Genomic DNA, 16,333 nt, shown 5'->3' on the forward strand with positions numbered 1-16,333 from the left:
AAAAGATCCCAGTAGTAGTAATTCCGGTAACAGAAATAATGTGATCGTAGGTAGCAGTCAATGGACATGTAAATACCAACTGGGATAGTGGGACTGGAAACAGAAGAAGAAAAATAGACTGTAGAAATGACTGGAGGAGTAAGAGGCTTTGAGATGTTAAATGAACACAAATATGGACCTCTTTTCTCAGCAACAGCACCAAAACTTGGAATCAACTTAGGAAACTAGGTTTAGACCGAATGTGTTATAAGCTGCATGTGTTATAAGCTTCAGCTAGACAATGTTACAGAATGAGTCAGTTGTGGCGTGTCAAAACTATCATCCTGGCATTTGTGTGAAGTGACTTGTGGAAAACCTAAATCTGAATAGCTGGATAGGGATTTGAACCTTATTCCTTTGTTTCTTTGCCTGAGGTAAAATATATTGTAATGTACACATAGGCAGAACAAACTGCTGGCCATATCCAGAAATTATAGTACATGATTCTCTTCTTCAAAATAATGTAAGATATTGTTTAATTTCTTTTTTTTAGTATTGTGAATGTGTTTTACTTCAATTTGGATAAAGGGAAATCATAATTGCTATAATGCAATGTCATTTAATTACTCTCTCTCTTTTGGTTAAATTTGGAGCGGAGCCTTTTGTTAGAAAAAGAACAAGAGCATAGTTGCAACTTGAAACTTTTTAAAATTAATATTGTGGGTGCAGAATGATTTTAGTGTTAGTGTTGGGACAGTTGTTATTCCACTAAAAATACCTATAATAATGAATTAAAACCTGTTTGCATAGGTTGTATTAGATGTGTTATTTAATTCTTATTCACAGATTGATTTTCACTTTTGTTCAAGTTGTTAGATGCTGAGCAGCGAACCCAGGAACTTCAGACTGATGTACGGCTTCTTGGTGAGTTGGCATCTGAAGCTGGTTCCTCATTAGACTCAGCCCAGAATGATCTCCAAGCAGTATCAGATGAGCTTGCACAACTTTATCATCATGTTTGCACTGTCAATGGAGAGACACCAAGCAGAGTGTTGCTGGACCATGAGAAGAAAGGGGGTGCTTCAGCCAGTAAGTAGAATTCACTCAAAAAGTTTCTTCTATCTTGCACATTGTTTCAAGACTTATATTCAAATGACAAATGCTAAACTTGTGTAAGAAGGTGAATTAGGGGTATTTAATTAAGAAATTGGAATATTTCATTTCACTCAACATGTACGCCAGGCATATGTACTTGATAGTATATGCAAGAGGTCAAGGGAGATGATTGGTTGAGAGTGGTGGTACGTGGATCCCTTTTCGTACTTACCATCATATCTTGGATACCATCAAAGAGGAAGCGGGATGGGATCATGGTTGGTAGTCACAATTTATAATTAAGACAGTTTATTGACATTATGCCTTTTAAGGAATTTGACAATTACAAATTGTGGATGAGCCACTAGATAAAACTTTGCAAATACAGTTAGAAACCCAGCGTACTCAGTACTCAAATAAACAGTCCCTTAAGAGAAAGTTATAAAAAACTTACTGTGCCAGGCATTTATAGAAACCTTTAGCATAGCAATTTATTAATTACTTCACATAGCCACTTCATCAAACTCCTCAAAACCAGTTATTACATTAAGATGGCCACACTTAACATTCTTCACTAAAATACCCATATAGACTTACTATTTCAGTCCGTTAAAGCAGCACGTGTTAAAAGGTCAATTACAAACTTAACGTTGCCGGGCATTAATACCCATCACTTTCTTTTCCCTTATAAGAAAACAGAATTACTGACAAACTTCAGAAATTCAAACTACCATATAGGATTTCCCTCAAAATACATATAATGAAAACAGTTACCAATAAAGGAGGACTTAATGACACTTCAACACTAGTGCCAAGCTAAGATCCAATTACATAACATGATAGAATCATTACATAACAAAAACTACAGCAGAAACACTGATCTTAACAAATGAATGTTCACATGCTCAGACCTGTTAATAAAACACTACTACAAAGAACTACGCAAGGAACTCGGCAGATGCTATGCAATTTAAAGTTTAGCCAGTTGTCAGTCACTAATATTTAAGGAAACAGGTTCATATAAGAACAATTTTTTTTTATATCTACCAGCTTAACCCACCCACCTTGGTAGAAGTAAGATAAATACTAAACTGTGGAAGCCGGTATGTGAACAACTCCCGGTAGTGGCCAGGTTCTTAAACACTGCCAGGCCTAGACCTGGGATGACATTTCACTCCCAGCCAAGGCACTGGCACAATCAAAGGTTCTTGTGCAAATCGCAAAGACATTCCAATAACTCTGAAGCATAGAAACATAGAAACACTCGACAGAACCTTTGACTCGATATATGGGTAAACGTATAAAGGAACACATTACGCTACTGACAAATTCGTAACTTTGACCTTAAGCATTTTACACACGGACAACTGTATTAACAGAGTGCAAGCTTTGAAAATGCCAAAATAAGATCATTTGATTACTAGAAACACAGAGCACTAGTAAAACTTCTGAGAAAACTTTTAAATAACGGCCACCATTTAACTAGGCCAACTGAACTCTTCCACACCCTCTTAAAGTTCGACTATGACTATGAAAGTCTCACCATAATAATAAAATTTAAATGCCTCTGAGCACATCAGTCAACAAAACACAATTACGATCACTTACTTCATATCACGTACACAATACAAAGGAGTGGGTTCCACAGCTTCACCGCTTCACTTCAAATTTTGTCCCCAGTGAAGTCACAGAACTTGTATCTCCAAGCTGCCCATGTCACCAAAATGCCCGGCCAGTTTCACAGCACAACATATAATGGTCATCACGCTCGTTCGGCAGGCGTTGATGTTCATCTCCCAGCGAGTGTCACGAGATCTCGAGGGTTACCTGTCGAAGGCTAACAACCTTCGCCCACCAACCAGGAAGATAAGACACGCAAAAAGCAAAGATAGCTGAGCTCAACCACAATCAATCTCAATGGTTGTTGTTGTTGTTGTTGTTGTTGTTGTCTTCAGTCCTGAGACTGGTTTGATGCAGCTCTCCATGCTACTCTATCCTGTGCAAGATTCATCATCTCCCAGTACTTACTGCAACCTACATCCTTCTGAATCTGTTTAGTGTATTCATCTCTTGGTCTCCCTCTACGATTTTTACCATCCACGCTGCCCTCCAATGCTAAATTTGTGATCCCTTGATGCCTCAGAACATGTTCTCCTTTTTGTCAAGTTGTCCGACAAACTCCTCTTCTCCCCAATTCTATGCAATACCTCATCATTAGTTATGTGATCTACCATCTAATCTTCAGCATTCTTCTGTAGCACCACATTTCGAAAGCTTCTATTCTTTCTCGTCCAAACTATTTATCGTCCATGTTTCACTTCCATACATGGCTACACTCCATACAAATACTTTCAGAAACGACTTCCTGACACTTAAATCTATACTCGATGTTAACAAATTTCTCTTCTTCAGAAACGCTTTCCTTGCCATTGCCAGTCTACATTTTATATCCTCTCTACTTCGGCCATCATCAGTTATTTTGCTCCCTAAATAGCAAAACTCCTTTACTACTTTAAGTGTGTCATTTCCTAATCTAATTCCCTCAGCATAACCCGACATAATTCGACTACATTCCGTTATCCTCATTTTGCTTTTGTTGATGTTCATCTTATATTCTCCTTCCAAGACACTGTCCATTCCATTCAACTGCTCTTCCAAGTCCTTTGCTGTCTCTGACAGAATTACAATGTCATCGGCGAACCTCAACGTTTTTATTTCTTCTCCATGGGTTGTAATACCTATTCCGAATTTTTCTTTTGTTTCCTTTACTGCTTGCTCAATATACATATTGAATAACATCGGGGACAGGCTACAACCCTGTCTCACTCCCTTCCCAACCGGTGCTTCCCTTTCATGCCCCTCGACTCTTATAACTGCCATCTGGTTTCTATACGAATTGTAAATAGCCTTTCGCTCCCTGTATTTTACCCCTGCCACCTTTAGAATTTGAAAGAGGGCATTCCAGTCAACATTGTCAAAAGCTTTCTCTAAGTCTACAAATGCTAGAAATGTAGGTTTGCCTTTCCTTAATCTATTTTCTAAGATAAGTCGTAGGGTCAGTATTGCCTCACATGTTACAACATTTCTACGGAATCCAAACTGACCTTCGCCAAGGTCGACTTCTATCAGTTTTTCCATTCGTCTGTAAAGAATTCACGTTAAATTTTGCAGCTGTGACTGATAGTTCAATGATTTTCACATCTTTCAACACCCGCTTTCTTTGGGATTGGTATAATTTTATTCTTCTTGAAGTCTGAGGGTATTTCGCCTGTCTCATACATCTTGCTCACCAGATGGTAGAGTTTTGTCAGGACTGGCTCTCCCAAGGCTGTCAGTAGTTCCAATGGAATATTGTCTACTCCGGGGGCCTTGTTTCGACTCAGGTCTTTCAGTGCTCTGTCAAACTCTTCACGCAGTATCGTATCTCCCATTTCATCTACATCCTCTTCCATTTCTATAATATTGTCCTCAAGTACGTCGCCCTTGTATAGACCCTCTGTATACTCCTTCCACCTTTCTGCTTTCCCTTCTTTGCTTAGAACTGGGTTTCCATCTGAGCTCTTGATATTCATACAAGAGGCTCTCTTTTCTCCAATTGTTTCTTTAATTTTCCTGTAGGCAGTATCTATCTTACCCCTAGTGAGGTAAGCCTCTACATCCTTACATTTGTCCTCTAGCCATCCCTGCTTAGCCATTTTGCACCTCCTGTCAATCTCATTTTTGAGATTTTTGTGTTCCCTTTTTCCTGCTTCATTTACTGTGTTTTTATATTTTCTCCTTTCATCAATTAAATTCAATAGTTCTTCTGTTACCCAAGGATTTCTACTAGCCCTCGTCTTTTTACCTACTTGATCCTCTTCTATCTTCACTACTTCATCTCTCAGAGCTACCCATTCTTCCTCTACTGCGTTTCTTTCCCCCATTCCCGTCAATTGTTCCCTTATGCTCTCCCTGAAACTCTGTACAGCCTCTGGTTTAGTTAGTTTATCCTGGTCCCATCTCCTAAAATTCCCACCTTTTTGCAGTTTCTTCAGTTTTAATCTACAGTTCATATCCAATAGATTGTGGTCAGAGTCCACATCTGCCCCTGGAAATGTCTTACAATTTAAAACCTGGTTCCTAAATCTCTGTCTTGCCATTATATAATCTATCTGATACCTTCTAGTATCTCCAGGAGTCTTGCATATATACAACTTTCTTTCATGATTCTTGAACCAAGTGTTAGCTATGATTAAGTTATGCTCTGTGCAAAATTCTACCAGATGGCTTCCTCTTTCACTTCTTAGCCCCAATCCATATTCACCTACTATGTTTCCTTCTCTCCCTTTTCCTACACTCGAATTCCAGTCACCCATGACTATTAAATTTTCGTCTCCCTTCACTATCTGAATAATTTCTTTTATCTCATCATACATTTCATCAATTTCTTCATCACCTGGAGAGCTAGTTGGCATATAAACTTGTACTACTGTAGTAGGCATGGGCTTCGTGTCTATCTTGGCCACAATAATGCGTTCATTATGCTGCTGGTAGTAGCTTACCCGCACTCCTATTTTTTTATTCATTATTAAACCTACTCCTGCATTACCCCTATTTGATTTTGTGTTTATAACCCTGTATTCACCTGACCAAAAGTCTTGTTCCTCCTGCCACCGAACTTCACTAATTCCCACTATATCTAACTTCAACCTGTCCATTTCCCTTTTTAAATTTTCTAACCTACCTGCCCGATTAAGGGATCTGACATTCCACGCTCTGATCCATAGAACGCCAGTTTTCTTTCTACTGATAACGACGTCCTCTTGAGTAGTCCCCGCCCGGAGATCCGAATGGGGGACTATTTTACCTCCGGAATATTTTACCCAAGAGGACGCCATCATCATTTAACCATACAGTAAAGCTGCATGCCCTCGGGGAAGAATGACGGCTGTAGTTTCCCCTTGCTTTCAGCTGTTCGCAGTACCAGCACAGCAAGGCCGTTTTGGTTAGTATTGCAAGGCCAGATCAGCCAATCATCCAGACTGTTGCCCCTGCAACTACTGAAAAGACTGCTGCCCCTCTTCAGGAACCACATGTTTGTCTGGCCTCTCAACAGATACCCCTCCGTTGCGGTTGCACCTACGGTACGGCCATCTGTATTGCTGAGGCGCGCAAGCCTCCCCACCAACGGCAAGGTCCATGGTTCATGGGGGTAGGAAAGATATTCAGTACCAGTCTGATCTCCCACATATTGAGAGTAGGTATGGATCCCTACATTGATTTTAGATACGGTCTTAACACCAAGGGTATCTTGTAGACAATTTGCCTGGATCTAACTGTCAAAGCTATTGTCGACTTCACTTGTACAATGGTACATGAATAAAATAACACTGGCGCCAGCTCGCCATGGCTCAAGTGAAATGATAAAATAATTTTGTAATGGACATTGTTTAATTCTGAGTATGCCAATGAGTGAATGGATATTCTGCAGTCATGCCTATGTAGAATGTTGAATAAGCTCATCTGGATAGTCTATGTTGTATCCTAGATTGCCCTGATGACCTTGTTAAAATTATATTTGCATTCAGGAGGATAGCAGTTCATAACCCCCCCCCCCTCCCCCCCCCCCCCCCCCTCAACCCAGCCATCAAGATGTAAGTTTTCTGAGGTTTTCTTAAACTGCCTAACATGCATGCCGGAATAGGTCCTTACTGAATCTAAGCTTGTGCTCCATGCAGTGAATTTGTTGTTGACAGAACATTAAAATCCATGCATCCTTCTGAAAATAAATTTTGCTGGCCATTTCAATGCATGAGAATCAACCCAAATGAAATGATGAGACTCCAAAACAAGAAAAAACCATGCTCCCTTAACATACTTTTGTCACTTCACCCTTTGTTTCATATTATATTTCATAGCTTCCATTCTTTCTGAGATGTTCTTTTTATATTCAAGTGTTTTTGATTGAAAAGTGTAAAGCATGTAGGAACATCATTTTAAATACTTTATTTATAATGATAAATGGTGATTCCATAACCATTTATAAATTTCAGTTTTAAAATCGTCAAGTCTGATCGATATTGTTTATCCTGATAGAGAGGGAATAATTTCAATAAATCATTAACTGAACGGGGACACAGTATATGTAGAAGTCATTTTTACTTCTAGCATTGTCGTCATGACTTGCACAGTTGACAATTCACTTTTACTATAAACCACAAACACTCTTAGGAAGTAAATGTGTTGGCAAATGAGTGTAATAATAGTGAAGTCCCTGAAGAATATTCTACAAGATATTTGGTTGTAAACTTTACATAATATTCATACTGCATGTTCTGTAGAATAAATACTGTTTTCACTGTAGCTACACGGCTGCAGAAGTTATACTGTAGGACAATATTGAGTTAAAGTATGCAAAGTATGCTATCAGTCTCATCTGCAAGTCAGTGCAATGCGAAAGATTTCTCAGTACAAAGCAGGCAGAACTGAGCTTCTTGGTTGACTTGTCCATATGTTTCATGCCACCTAAGTTTAATAATCTGCTGTGTGCCTTGAAGCTTCACACATCTCGTCCTATGTGTGCCCTTCGATCTCTACTTACAGGACCTGCAAAGTATTTCTATTTGTTTGGAATTGCGTAATACAAGTTTTTGTAAAATCAGGAGTTAAGTGTTGGCTGTGAATCAGTTGTGAGCCTGTTCCATTATTCTCTAGAAAGTTTCTGGTATTGATTTGTTTGGGCCCTTTATTAATATTCTTGTGTCATGACAGTTTCTGAAGAGCCCTCCAATATCTTTGGAACATCAGTCATGTAGGTCAAGAATAAAAGTGGACCAAGTACCAAACCTTACAGTGTACATATTTAATCGTTCCTCGCCCTGAAATTAGATCCATTCCTGTGGTATCATTTGTCAATATGCATTATGTTTTCTATTGTTGAGATTTTTGTGATTGTGCCAAGGTCACCAAAAATGCCAACAAAGTAATTTTCCTTTTTAGTTCTACCTTAACTTGCGTTGTTAGGTTAAATATTGCTGTCTGCTTAGCGAACTGCTTGTGGAAGGCAAACTGAGCAGGTTATTTTCAGAAAAATGATTCAATATTCTTTTACCAACTACATTCTCACAACAACAACAACAACAACAACAGAAATAATTTTTAAAATTCATAATAATAATAATAATAATTTGAGAACAAAGGAAAAATGGGTGATAGATCTACAATTATCTTTAGCTTATAAGTGGGTATTAGTGTTGCTTATTTCAATATTTTAAGAAATACATCTTGACTTACTGACTGATTACAGAGGTAACTTAAGTGGAGTGCCATGAAGTCAGTACACGATTTCAGCACTCTCCTTTGTGAGCAGTGTTGTGTGCTCATGGATTATGTTTCATGCTAGATTTTCCTTTCATGTATATATTGATTTAGTTCTGTTTACTTCTGTGAGATCCTGAAACATATGTTGCCAGTGAGATTTGGGCATTCTTTCTATACTGTCTTCAAATGTTGATCCTAAGTGCATCTCTTTGATCAGTATTCAGTCATTAATTTGCAGTTTGTGTTAGAAATGGCCTTATAGCCTTTCTTGTAGTTGTGATGTAATATTTTGTAGGCTGGTTTATCTTAATTAGTATTAACTTTTTTTAACTTCTTATAGGTGGGGTTACAAATAGTGAAGGTGACGCAAGCAAAGAAGACTATGCTATGTCAAAGATAGAGGTTCTGCGTAGCCGTTTGAAAACTGATGTCCCTCTCAAAGACCTAGAGAGCTTAAATGAAGCAACAGGATTGGTAAAACATATTGCAACCATTTCAGATCAGATTAAGCATTTGCGTTCAGCAGTTGAAAATACTATAGAGCTTTCAAAAATGAAAGGAATGCATGGAGGCCTTTCAGAAGGTACGTAAATGTTCTATGCAAGAGCCATGTTGTGTAATGTCCTTTGTTTTATTTTATAACAACATATGATCACAATATTACTAAATTTTGGTGATGTGAAGTACTTTTTATTGTCAGGTTTCTCTTTTAGCTTTTGCTCCAACAGTTACAGTAAATATCATAGCAAATATTGTATGATAAAAGCTTCCATTTCCAGGCCCTCATTTGTTAACATTAATCTGTTTCTTTAGCATCAACAAATGATTCAAAGGAAGCTGAGCTTGCAGACCTTCAGGAGCAGGTTATTAAACTGAAATCTCTACTCTCAACAAAACGTGAGCAGATAGCAACTCTGAGAAGTGTACTCAAATCTAACAAGAACACTGCAGAAGTTGCTCTCACAAATCTCAAGTCTAAATATGAAACAGAAAAGGCGATTGTTAGTGAAACAATGATGAAGTTAAGGAATGAACTGCGCTTATTGAAGGAAGATGCAGCTACTTTCTCAAGTGAGTGTAATCTATTTTTTATTTTTTTATCTTATCAGTGGCAACTTTATATAGTTCTTTAATGGTGATGTTGAGAGACATCTGTAATGGTAGCAGAGAAGCTGTTGCGAAATTTTACAGAAGAAATACGGAAAAAGAATAAGTTTCATGTTTATTAATTTTTTTATTTATTTATTGTGGTAAAACTAGGTCCCTTACACCCTCTCTTACATCTACCCAGGCAACCTGTTGTCCACGGGCAAATATTTCGGGAGTGATTTGCACTAACAGGGTTTCGCAAACACAGTCATTGAACAGCCCTTTCTAAAAGCATAGGCAACTTCATTCCATTGTGAAATATTAAATTTTTCAGCATTTGCAACACTGCCAGTGTTGTTCTTCTGTGGATCTTTTTTTGTGCAAAATTGTATTTTACACTTAGTGTTTCATAAGTGTATTACTACGGCTGAAAGCAAGGGCAAACTACAGCCGTCATTTTTCCCGAGGGCATGCAGCTATACTGTATGGTTAAATGATGATGGCGTCCTCTTGGGTAAAATATTCCGGAGGTAAAATAGTCCCCCCATTCGGATCTCCGGACGGGGACTACTCAAGAGGACGTCGTTATCAGGAGAAAGAAAACTGGCATTCTATGGATCGAAGCGTGGAATGTCAGATCTCTTAATCGGGCAGGTAGGTTAGAAAATTTAAAAAGGGAAATGGACAGGTTAAAGTTAGATATAGTGGGAATTAGTGAAGTTCGGAGGCAGGAGGAACAAGACTTTCGGTCAGGTGAATACAGGGTTAGAAATACAAAATCAAATAGGGGTAATGCAGGAGAAGGTTTAATAATGAATAAAAAAATAGGAGTGCGGGTAAGCTACTACAAACAGCATAGTGAACGCATTATTGTCGCCAAGATAGACACGAAGCCCAAGCCTACTACAGTAGTACAAGTCTATATGCCAACTAACTCTGCGGATGATGAAGAAATTGATGAAATGTATGAAGAAATAAAAGAAATATATTTAAAAACAAAGATGATGTGACTTACCATACGAAAGCGCTGGCAGGTCGATAGAAACACAGACAGACACATACATACACACAAAATTCAAGCTTTCGCAACAAACTGTTGCCTCATCAGGAAAGAGGGAAGGAGAGGGAAAGACGAAAGGAAGTGGGTTGTCATTAGAACTACTGACGGCCTTGGGAGAGCCAGTCCTGACAAAACTCTACCAAATGGTGAACAAGATGTATGAGACAGGCGAAATACCCTCAGATTTCAAGAAGAACATAGTAATTCCAATCCCAAAGAAAGCGGGTGTTGAAAGATGTGAAAATTACCGAACTAGCAGTTTAATAAGCCACAGCTGCAAAATACTAACACGAATTCTTTACAGACGAATGGAAAAACTGGTAGAATCCGTCCTCGGGGAAGATCAGTTTGGATTCCGTAGAAATGTTGCAACACGTGAGACAATACTGACCCTACGACTTATCTTACAAGAAAGATTATGGAAAGGAAAACCTACATTTCTAGCATTTGTAGACTTAGAGAAAGCTTTTGACAATGTTGACTGGAATATTCTCTTTCAAGTTCTAAAGGTGGTGGGGGTAAGATACATGGAGCGAAAGGCTATTTAAAATTTGTACAGAAACCAGATGGCAGTTATAAGAGTCGAGGGGTATGAAAGGGAAGCAGTGGTTGTTAAGGGACTGATATAGGGTTGTAGCCTGTCCCCGATGTTATTCAATCTGTATATTGAGCAAGCAGTAAAGGAAACAAAAGAAAAATTCGGAATAGGTATTAAAATCCATGGAGAAGAAATAAAAACTTTGAGGTTCGGCGATGACATTGTAATTCTGTAAGAGATGGCAAAGGACTTGGAAGGGCAGTTGAATGGAATGGACAGTGTCTTGAAAGGAGGATATAAGATGAACATAAACAAAAGCAAAACGAGAATAATGGAATGTAATCGAATTAAGTCGGGTGATGCTGAGGGAATTAGATTAGGAAATGAGACACTTAAAGAAGTAAAGGAGTTTTGCTATTTGGGGAGTCGAAGTATGGAGGATATAAAATGTAGACTGACAATGGCAAGGATAGCGTTTCTGAGGAAGAGGAATTTATTGACATCGAGTATAGATTTAATTGTCAGGAAGTCGTTTCTGAAAGTATTTGTATGGAGTGTAGCCATGTATGGAAGTGAAACATGGATGATAAGTAGTCCGGACAAGAAGAGAATAGAAGCTTTCGAAATGTGGTGCTACAGAAAATGCTGAAGATTAGATGGGTAGATCACATAACTAATGAGGAGGTATTGAATAGAATTGGGGAGAAGAGGAGTTTGTGGCCCAACTTGGCAAGAAGAAGGGACCGGTTGGTAGGACATGTTCTGAGGCATCAGGGGATCACAAATTTAGCATTGGAGGGCAGCGTGGAGGGTAAAAATCGTAGAGGGAGACCAGGAGATGAATACACTAGGCAGATTCAGAAGGATGTAGATTGCAGTAGGTACTGGGAAATGATGAAGCTTGCACAGGATAGAGTAGCATGGAGAGCTGCATCAAACCAGTCTCTGGACTGAAGACCACAACAACAACAACAAGTGTATTACTATAACTTTATATCATCATGCATTACAAATATTAGGTACTGATTGAAACTGATATCAAGCATCAAATAATTTTACTGAAGTTGAGGTCATGGTTGATTCAACCATTCATTACATTTCATAAAGATCATAATGATCGTTAGGTAATTAGTTGACATGTCTATAACCAAAGAGGAAGAAACTGTTGCAGACAACACAGATAGTGAATTATCATTAAAGTACTATGGATTTTATTGTTATTCATGCTTAATTCAAGATCATAAAATCAGTAGAAAAGCTAAAAATTGGAGAAATGCTGCTGCTTAATAACATTAGACCACTGCTTATTACATCCGGCTGCTGTCTTACTACACTACTGGCCATTAAAATTGCTACACCAAGAAGAAATGCAGATGATAAACGGGTATTCATTGGACAAATACATTATACTAGAACTGACATGTGATAACATTTTCACGCAATTTGGATGCATAGATCCTGAGACGTCAGTACTCAGAACAACCACCTCTGGCTGTAAGAACGGCCTTGATACACCTGGCCATTGAGTCAAACAGAGCTTGGATGGCATGTCCAGGTACAGCTGCCCATACAGCTGCCCATACAGCTTCAACACTATACCACAGTTCATCAAGAGTAGTGACTGGCATATTGTGACGAGCCAGTTGCTCGGCCACCGTTGACCAGACATTTTCAGTTGGTGAGAGATCTGGAGAATGTGCTGGCCAGGGCAGCAGTCGAACATTTTCTGTATCCAGAAAGGCCCATACAGGACCTGCAACATGTGGTCGTGCATTATCCTGCTGAAATCTAGGGTTTCGCAGGGATTGAATGAAGGTTAGAGCCACGGGTCGTAACACATCTGAAATGTAACGTCCACTGTTCAAAGTGCCGTCAGTGTAAACAAGAGGTGACCGAGACGTGTAACTAGTGGCACCCCATACCATCATGCTGGGTGATATTCCAGTATGGCGATGATGAATACACGCTTACAATGTGCGTTCACCGCGATGTCGCCAAACACAGATGCGACCATTATGATGCTGTAAACAGAACCTGGATTCATCTGAAAAAATGACGTTTTGCCATTCTTGCACCCAGATTCGTCGTCGAGTACACCATCGCAGGCGCTTCTGTCTGTGATGCAGCGTCAAGGGTAACCGCAGCCATGGCCTCGGAGCTGATAGTCCATGCTGCTGCAAATGTCGTCGAACTGTTCGTGCAGATGGTTGTCGTCTTGCAAACATCCCCATCTGTTGACTCAGGGATCGAGACGTGGCTGTACGATCTGTTACAGCCATGCGGATAAGATGCCTGTCATCTCGACTGCTAGGGATACGGGGCCGTTGGGATCCACCACGGCGTTCCGTATTACTCTCCTGAACCCACCGATTCCGTATTCTGCTAACAGTCATTGGATCTCGACTAACGCGAGCAACAGTGTCGCGATACGATAAACCGCAATCGTGATAGGCTACAATCCGACCTTTATCAAAGTGGGAAACTTGATGGTACGCATTTCTCCTCCTTACATGAGACATCACAAAAACGTTTCACCAGGCAGTGCCGGTCAACTGCTGTTTGTGTATGAGAAATCGGTTGGAAACTTTCCTCATGTCAGCACATTGTAGGTGTCTCCACCGGTGCCAACGTTGTGTGAATGCTCTGAAAAGCCAATCATTTGCGTATCACAGCATCTTCTTCCTGTCAGTTAAATTTCGTATCTGTAGCATGTCATCTTCGTGATGTAGCAATTTTAATGGCCAGTAGTGTATTTAAATGACCACACTGGTATTTATCAAAGAATAACAGTTATATACATGCTGTAACTACTGAAGTGTGTTTACAGTGAATACTGCTAATTATTACACAAGTAACAGTGCTCTCCTATTCTTGAATCTAAATAATAAGATAAGTGTTTGGATAGCTATTCACATGTGTTTCTGGTTTTCTTTTTAAAGTATGAAGGTTTTTATGTATGTGTGTTATTTCTGTTGGGAGATCATTGGAAGATCTGTGCATCAGAATACAGAACGCCAATAAGAACTTTAGGAAAGCAGAAAAGTCTATATGGATGTTATTTTTGTGTCGTACTGTGATTATATGAACAACATTTGACCTGGAACACATTTCTGTTATTAGCAAGTGCTGTCATTAACATATATGTTTACTTGAGAAGTGAGTATCTATGTAAGGTCTGTGTAAGATGTTGATAGTAAATTGCAACTATTATTGGAGATATGATAGGGGGGCGGAGACAGAGGTGGATGATGATGATGATGATGATGATGATGATGATGATGATTTGGGGTGTTGGTAGGTGACTGTGCCAAACTCATCTTAAGACTTCCTGACATGTATTATGGTCTTCAGTGATGCACATCCATGTTGCTTCTGCAGAGTACTTTCTTGGGCCATTTATCATCAGTTCATCCAGCTGCATGTCCCATCAGCCTCCATTTCATTTTCTTTATAGTCATAATTACAGGTTCCAATCCAGTTCTGTTCCATGACTTACATGACCTAGTAATTTCCAACATTCATATCTGTTGCTCACTGAGCAATCCTCAGTTTTTAAATTGTTTTCATATTAAAACTTCTCACTGCCATAAGTCAAAATTGGTAATGCACACTGACCATAAATTTTCATTCCAGCACATAGGGAGCTTTATTCTGGAAACCCTTTTTGGTTTACCAAAAGCATTCTTTCCAGTTTTACTTTTCTTTTTATTTAATTTTTGTCCCTGCAGTCACTGTCTTCAACTGCTAAAAATGAAAAATTCATCAGCTGTGTAACAGAAGGGAAAGGCAACCACTTACCTATAGAGGACTGATGCATGGTTTACTGAAGCACTAGCTTCCAACCGCTTGCTTTTTTCCTAGTAGGAATACACACATGCTTAACCATACAGACGCCTAAACGTCCATGCTCACGGAACCAGTGGGAGTCACTGCTACTGCAAGTGTGGAGATTAGGGTTCTGTGTCCGTGTGTGCGTTGAAATATGGCTTCCCGGCTAAGACACAAGTTGAAAATGTTGTGACGTAACAAGACTGTTACGCCACACTGAAGTAGCCGAAAGAAAGGCACGCGTACACACACGCCGACTGGCGTCAAGTCTGGAACAGGATAAGTAGTGAATTCTCATAAGAAAAGTATGCAGCTCCTCAAATACTTATCTTTTATTCTTTGATGAATACAGCAGTCTCGATGAGACATTTCATATGATAACTTTCAAACTACGTAAGGCTAATGGCGCCTTGCTAAGTCGTAGCCATGGACTTAGCAGAAGGCTATTCTAACTGACTCTCGGCAAATGAGAGGAAGGCTGTGTCCTTATTGTCGCTAGCAATGTCGTCGTACAACTGGGGCGAGTGCTCTATCGTATCTCGAGACCTGCCTTGTGGTGGCGCTAGGTCTGCGATCACACAGTGGCGACACGTGGGTCCGACATGTACTAAATGGACCGCGGCCGATTTAAGCTACCACCTAGCAAGTGTGGTGTCTGGCGGTGACACCACAGAAAATATGGTCACTATTTTTTATTTACTTAAATTTGCCATATTTCGTGACAGTACCTTTTCCGTTAGACGTTTGCAAGGCGATATTAGTCTTGGCTTCAGTTGTCTAAGTATGATTCCACAATGCATCGTTGTCGGCTGCAGAAAAGACGTGGTTCAACGTGTTTCTCTCATTTTGGTGTTTCAAATACAGTTTCTTCAAATGTAGTTTCTTCTTTTTAGTTAATACAAAAATAATAGTAACATAATTCAAAATTATTTATGACTGCGACCTTCACATTGTTCTTCCGTCAACACACACCAAGAGTTAGCTGCCGACTGACTATAGTCAAAGACGACTCCAACGTCAAAGATATTTTACACAATTCACAAGTTTCCATTTGTAATCAGTCTCTTTGCTATTCTTCGATACATTTTCTAATAGTAATCAATATGCTTTTACTCTCAAAAACAGAAGTAAATTAACATATAATAAGACAAATTGTAATAAATTCTGACAAAAATATAAGAAAACATTTACAATTCGGTATCGACAAATACGGTAAAAAAATAACATCTCCCAGATCCATTACAACTGCTCCCCAGGGCTTTTGTTGTTATGGACATATACAACAAAATCCCGACCACACTCAGTGATGGATCTGTATTACACAATTAGTACACTAATGATGCAGTCTGATAACCTCTTCCAAATTTGGACTCTTTGAATCTGTGGACTTGTTACTGGCTGTTGTTGCAATGATACTTCCCCATCAATCTCATACACAAAAAAAA

At 39.2% G+C, this 16,333-nt stretch overlaps 1 protein-coding gene across 1 annotated transcript in view; it reads left to right on the forward strand.

Annotated features, from left to right (window-relative positions):
* LOC124615479 (protein bicaudal D) overlaps positions 1-16,333 on the forward strand; it is a 121,116-nt gene that overhangs the window by 46,599 nt on the left and 58,184 nt on the right. The window contains exons 9-11 of the mRNA XM_047143403.1: positions 849-1,068; positions 8,714-8,956; positions 9,187-9,444. Coding sequence (XP_046999359.1) covers positions 849-1,068; positions 8,714-8,956; positions 9,187-9,444 — 721 coding nt within the window. The remainder of the gene's footprint in view (positions 1-848; positions 1,069-8,713; positions 8,957-9,186; positions 9,445-16,333) is intronic.

This window comes from Schistocerca americana, chromosome 5, assembly GCF_021461395.2.
Source record: "Schistocerca americana isolate TAMUIC-IGC-003095 chromosome 5, iqSchAmer2.1, whole genome shotgun sequence".
In the NCBI taxonomy this organism is placed as follows: Eukaryota; Metazoa; Arthropoda; class Insecta; order Orthoptera; family Acrididae; genus Schistocerca; species Schistocerca americana.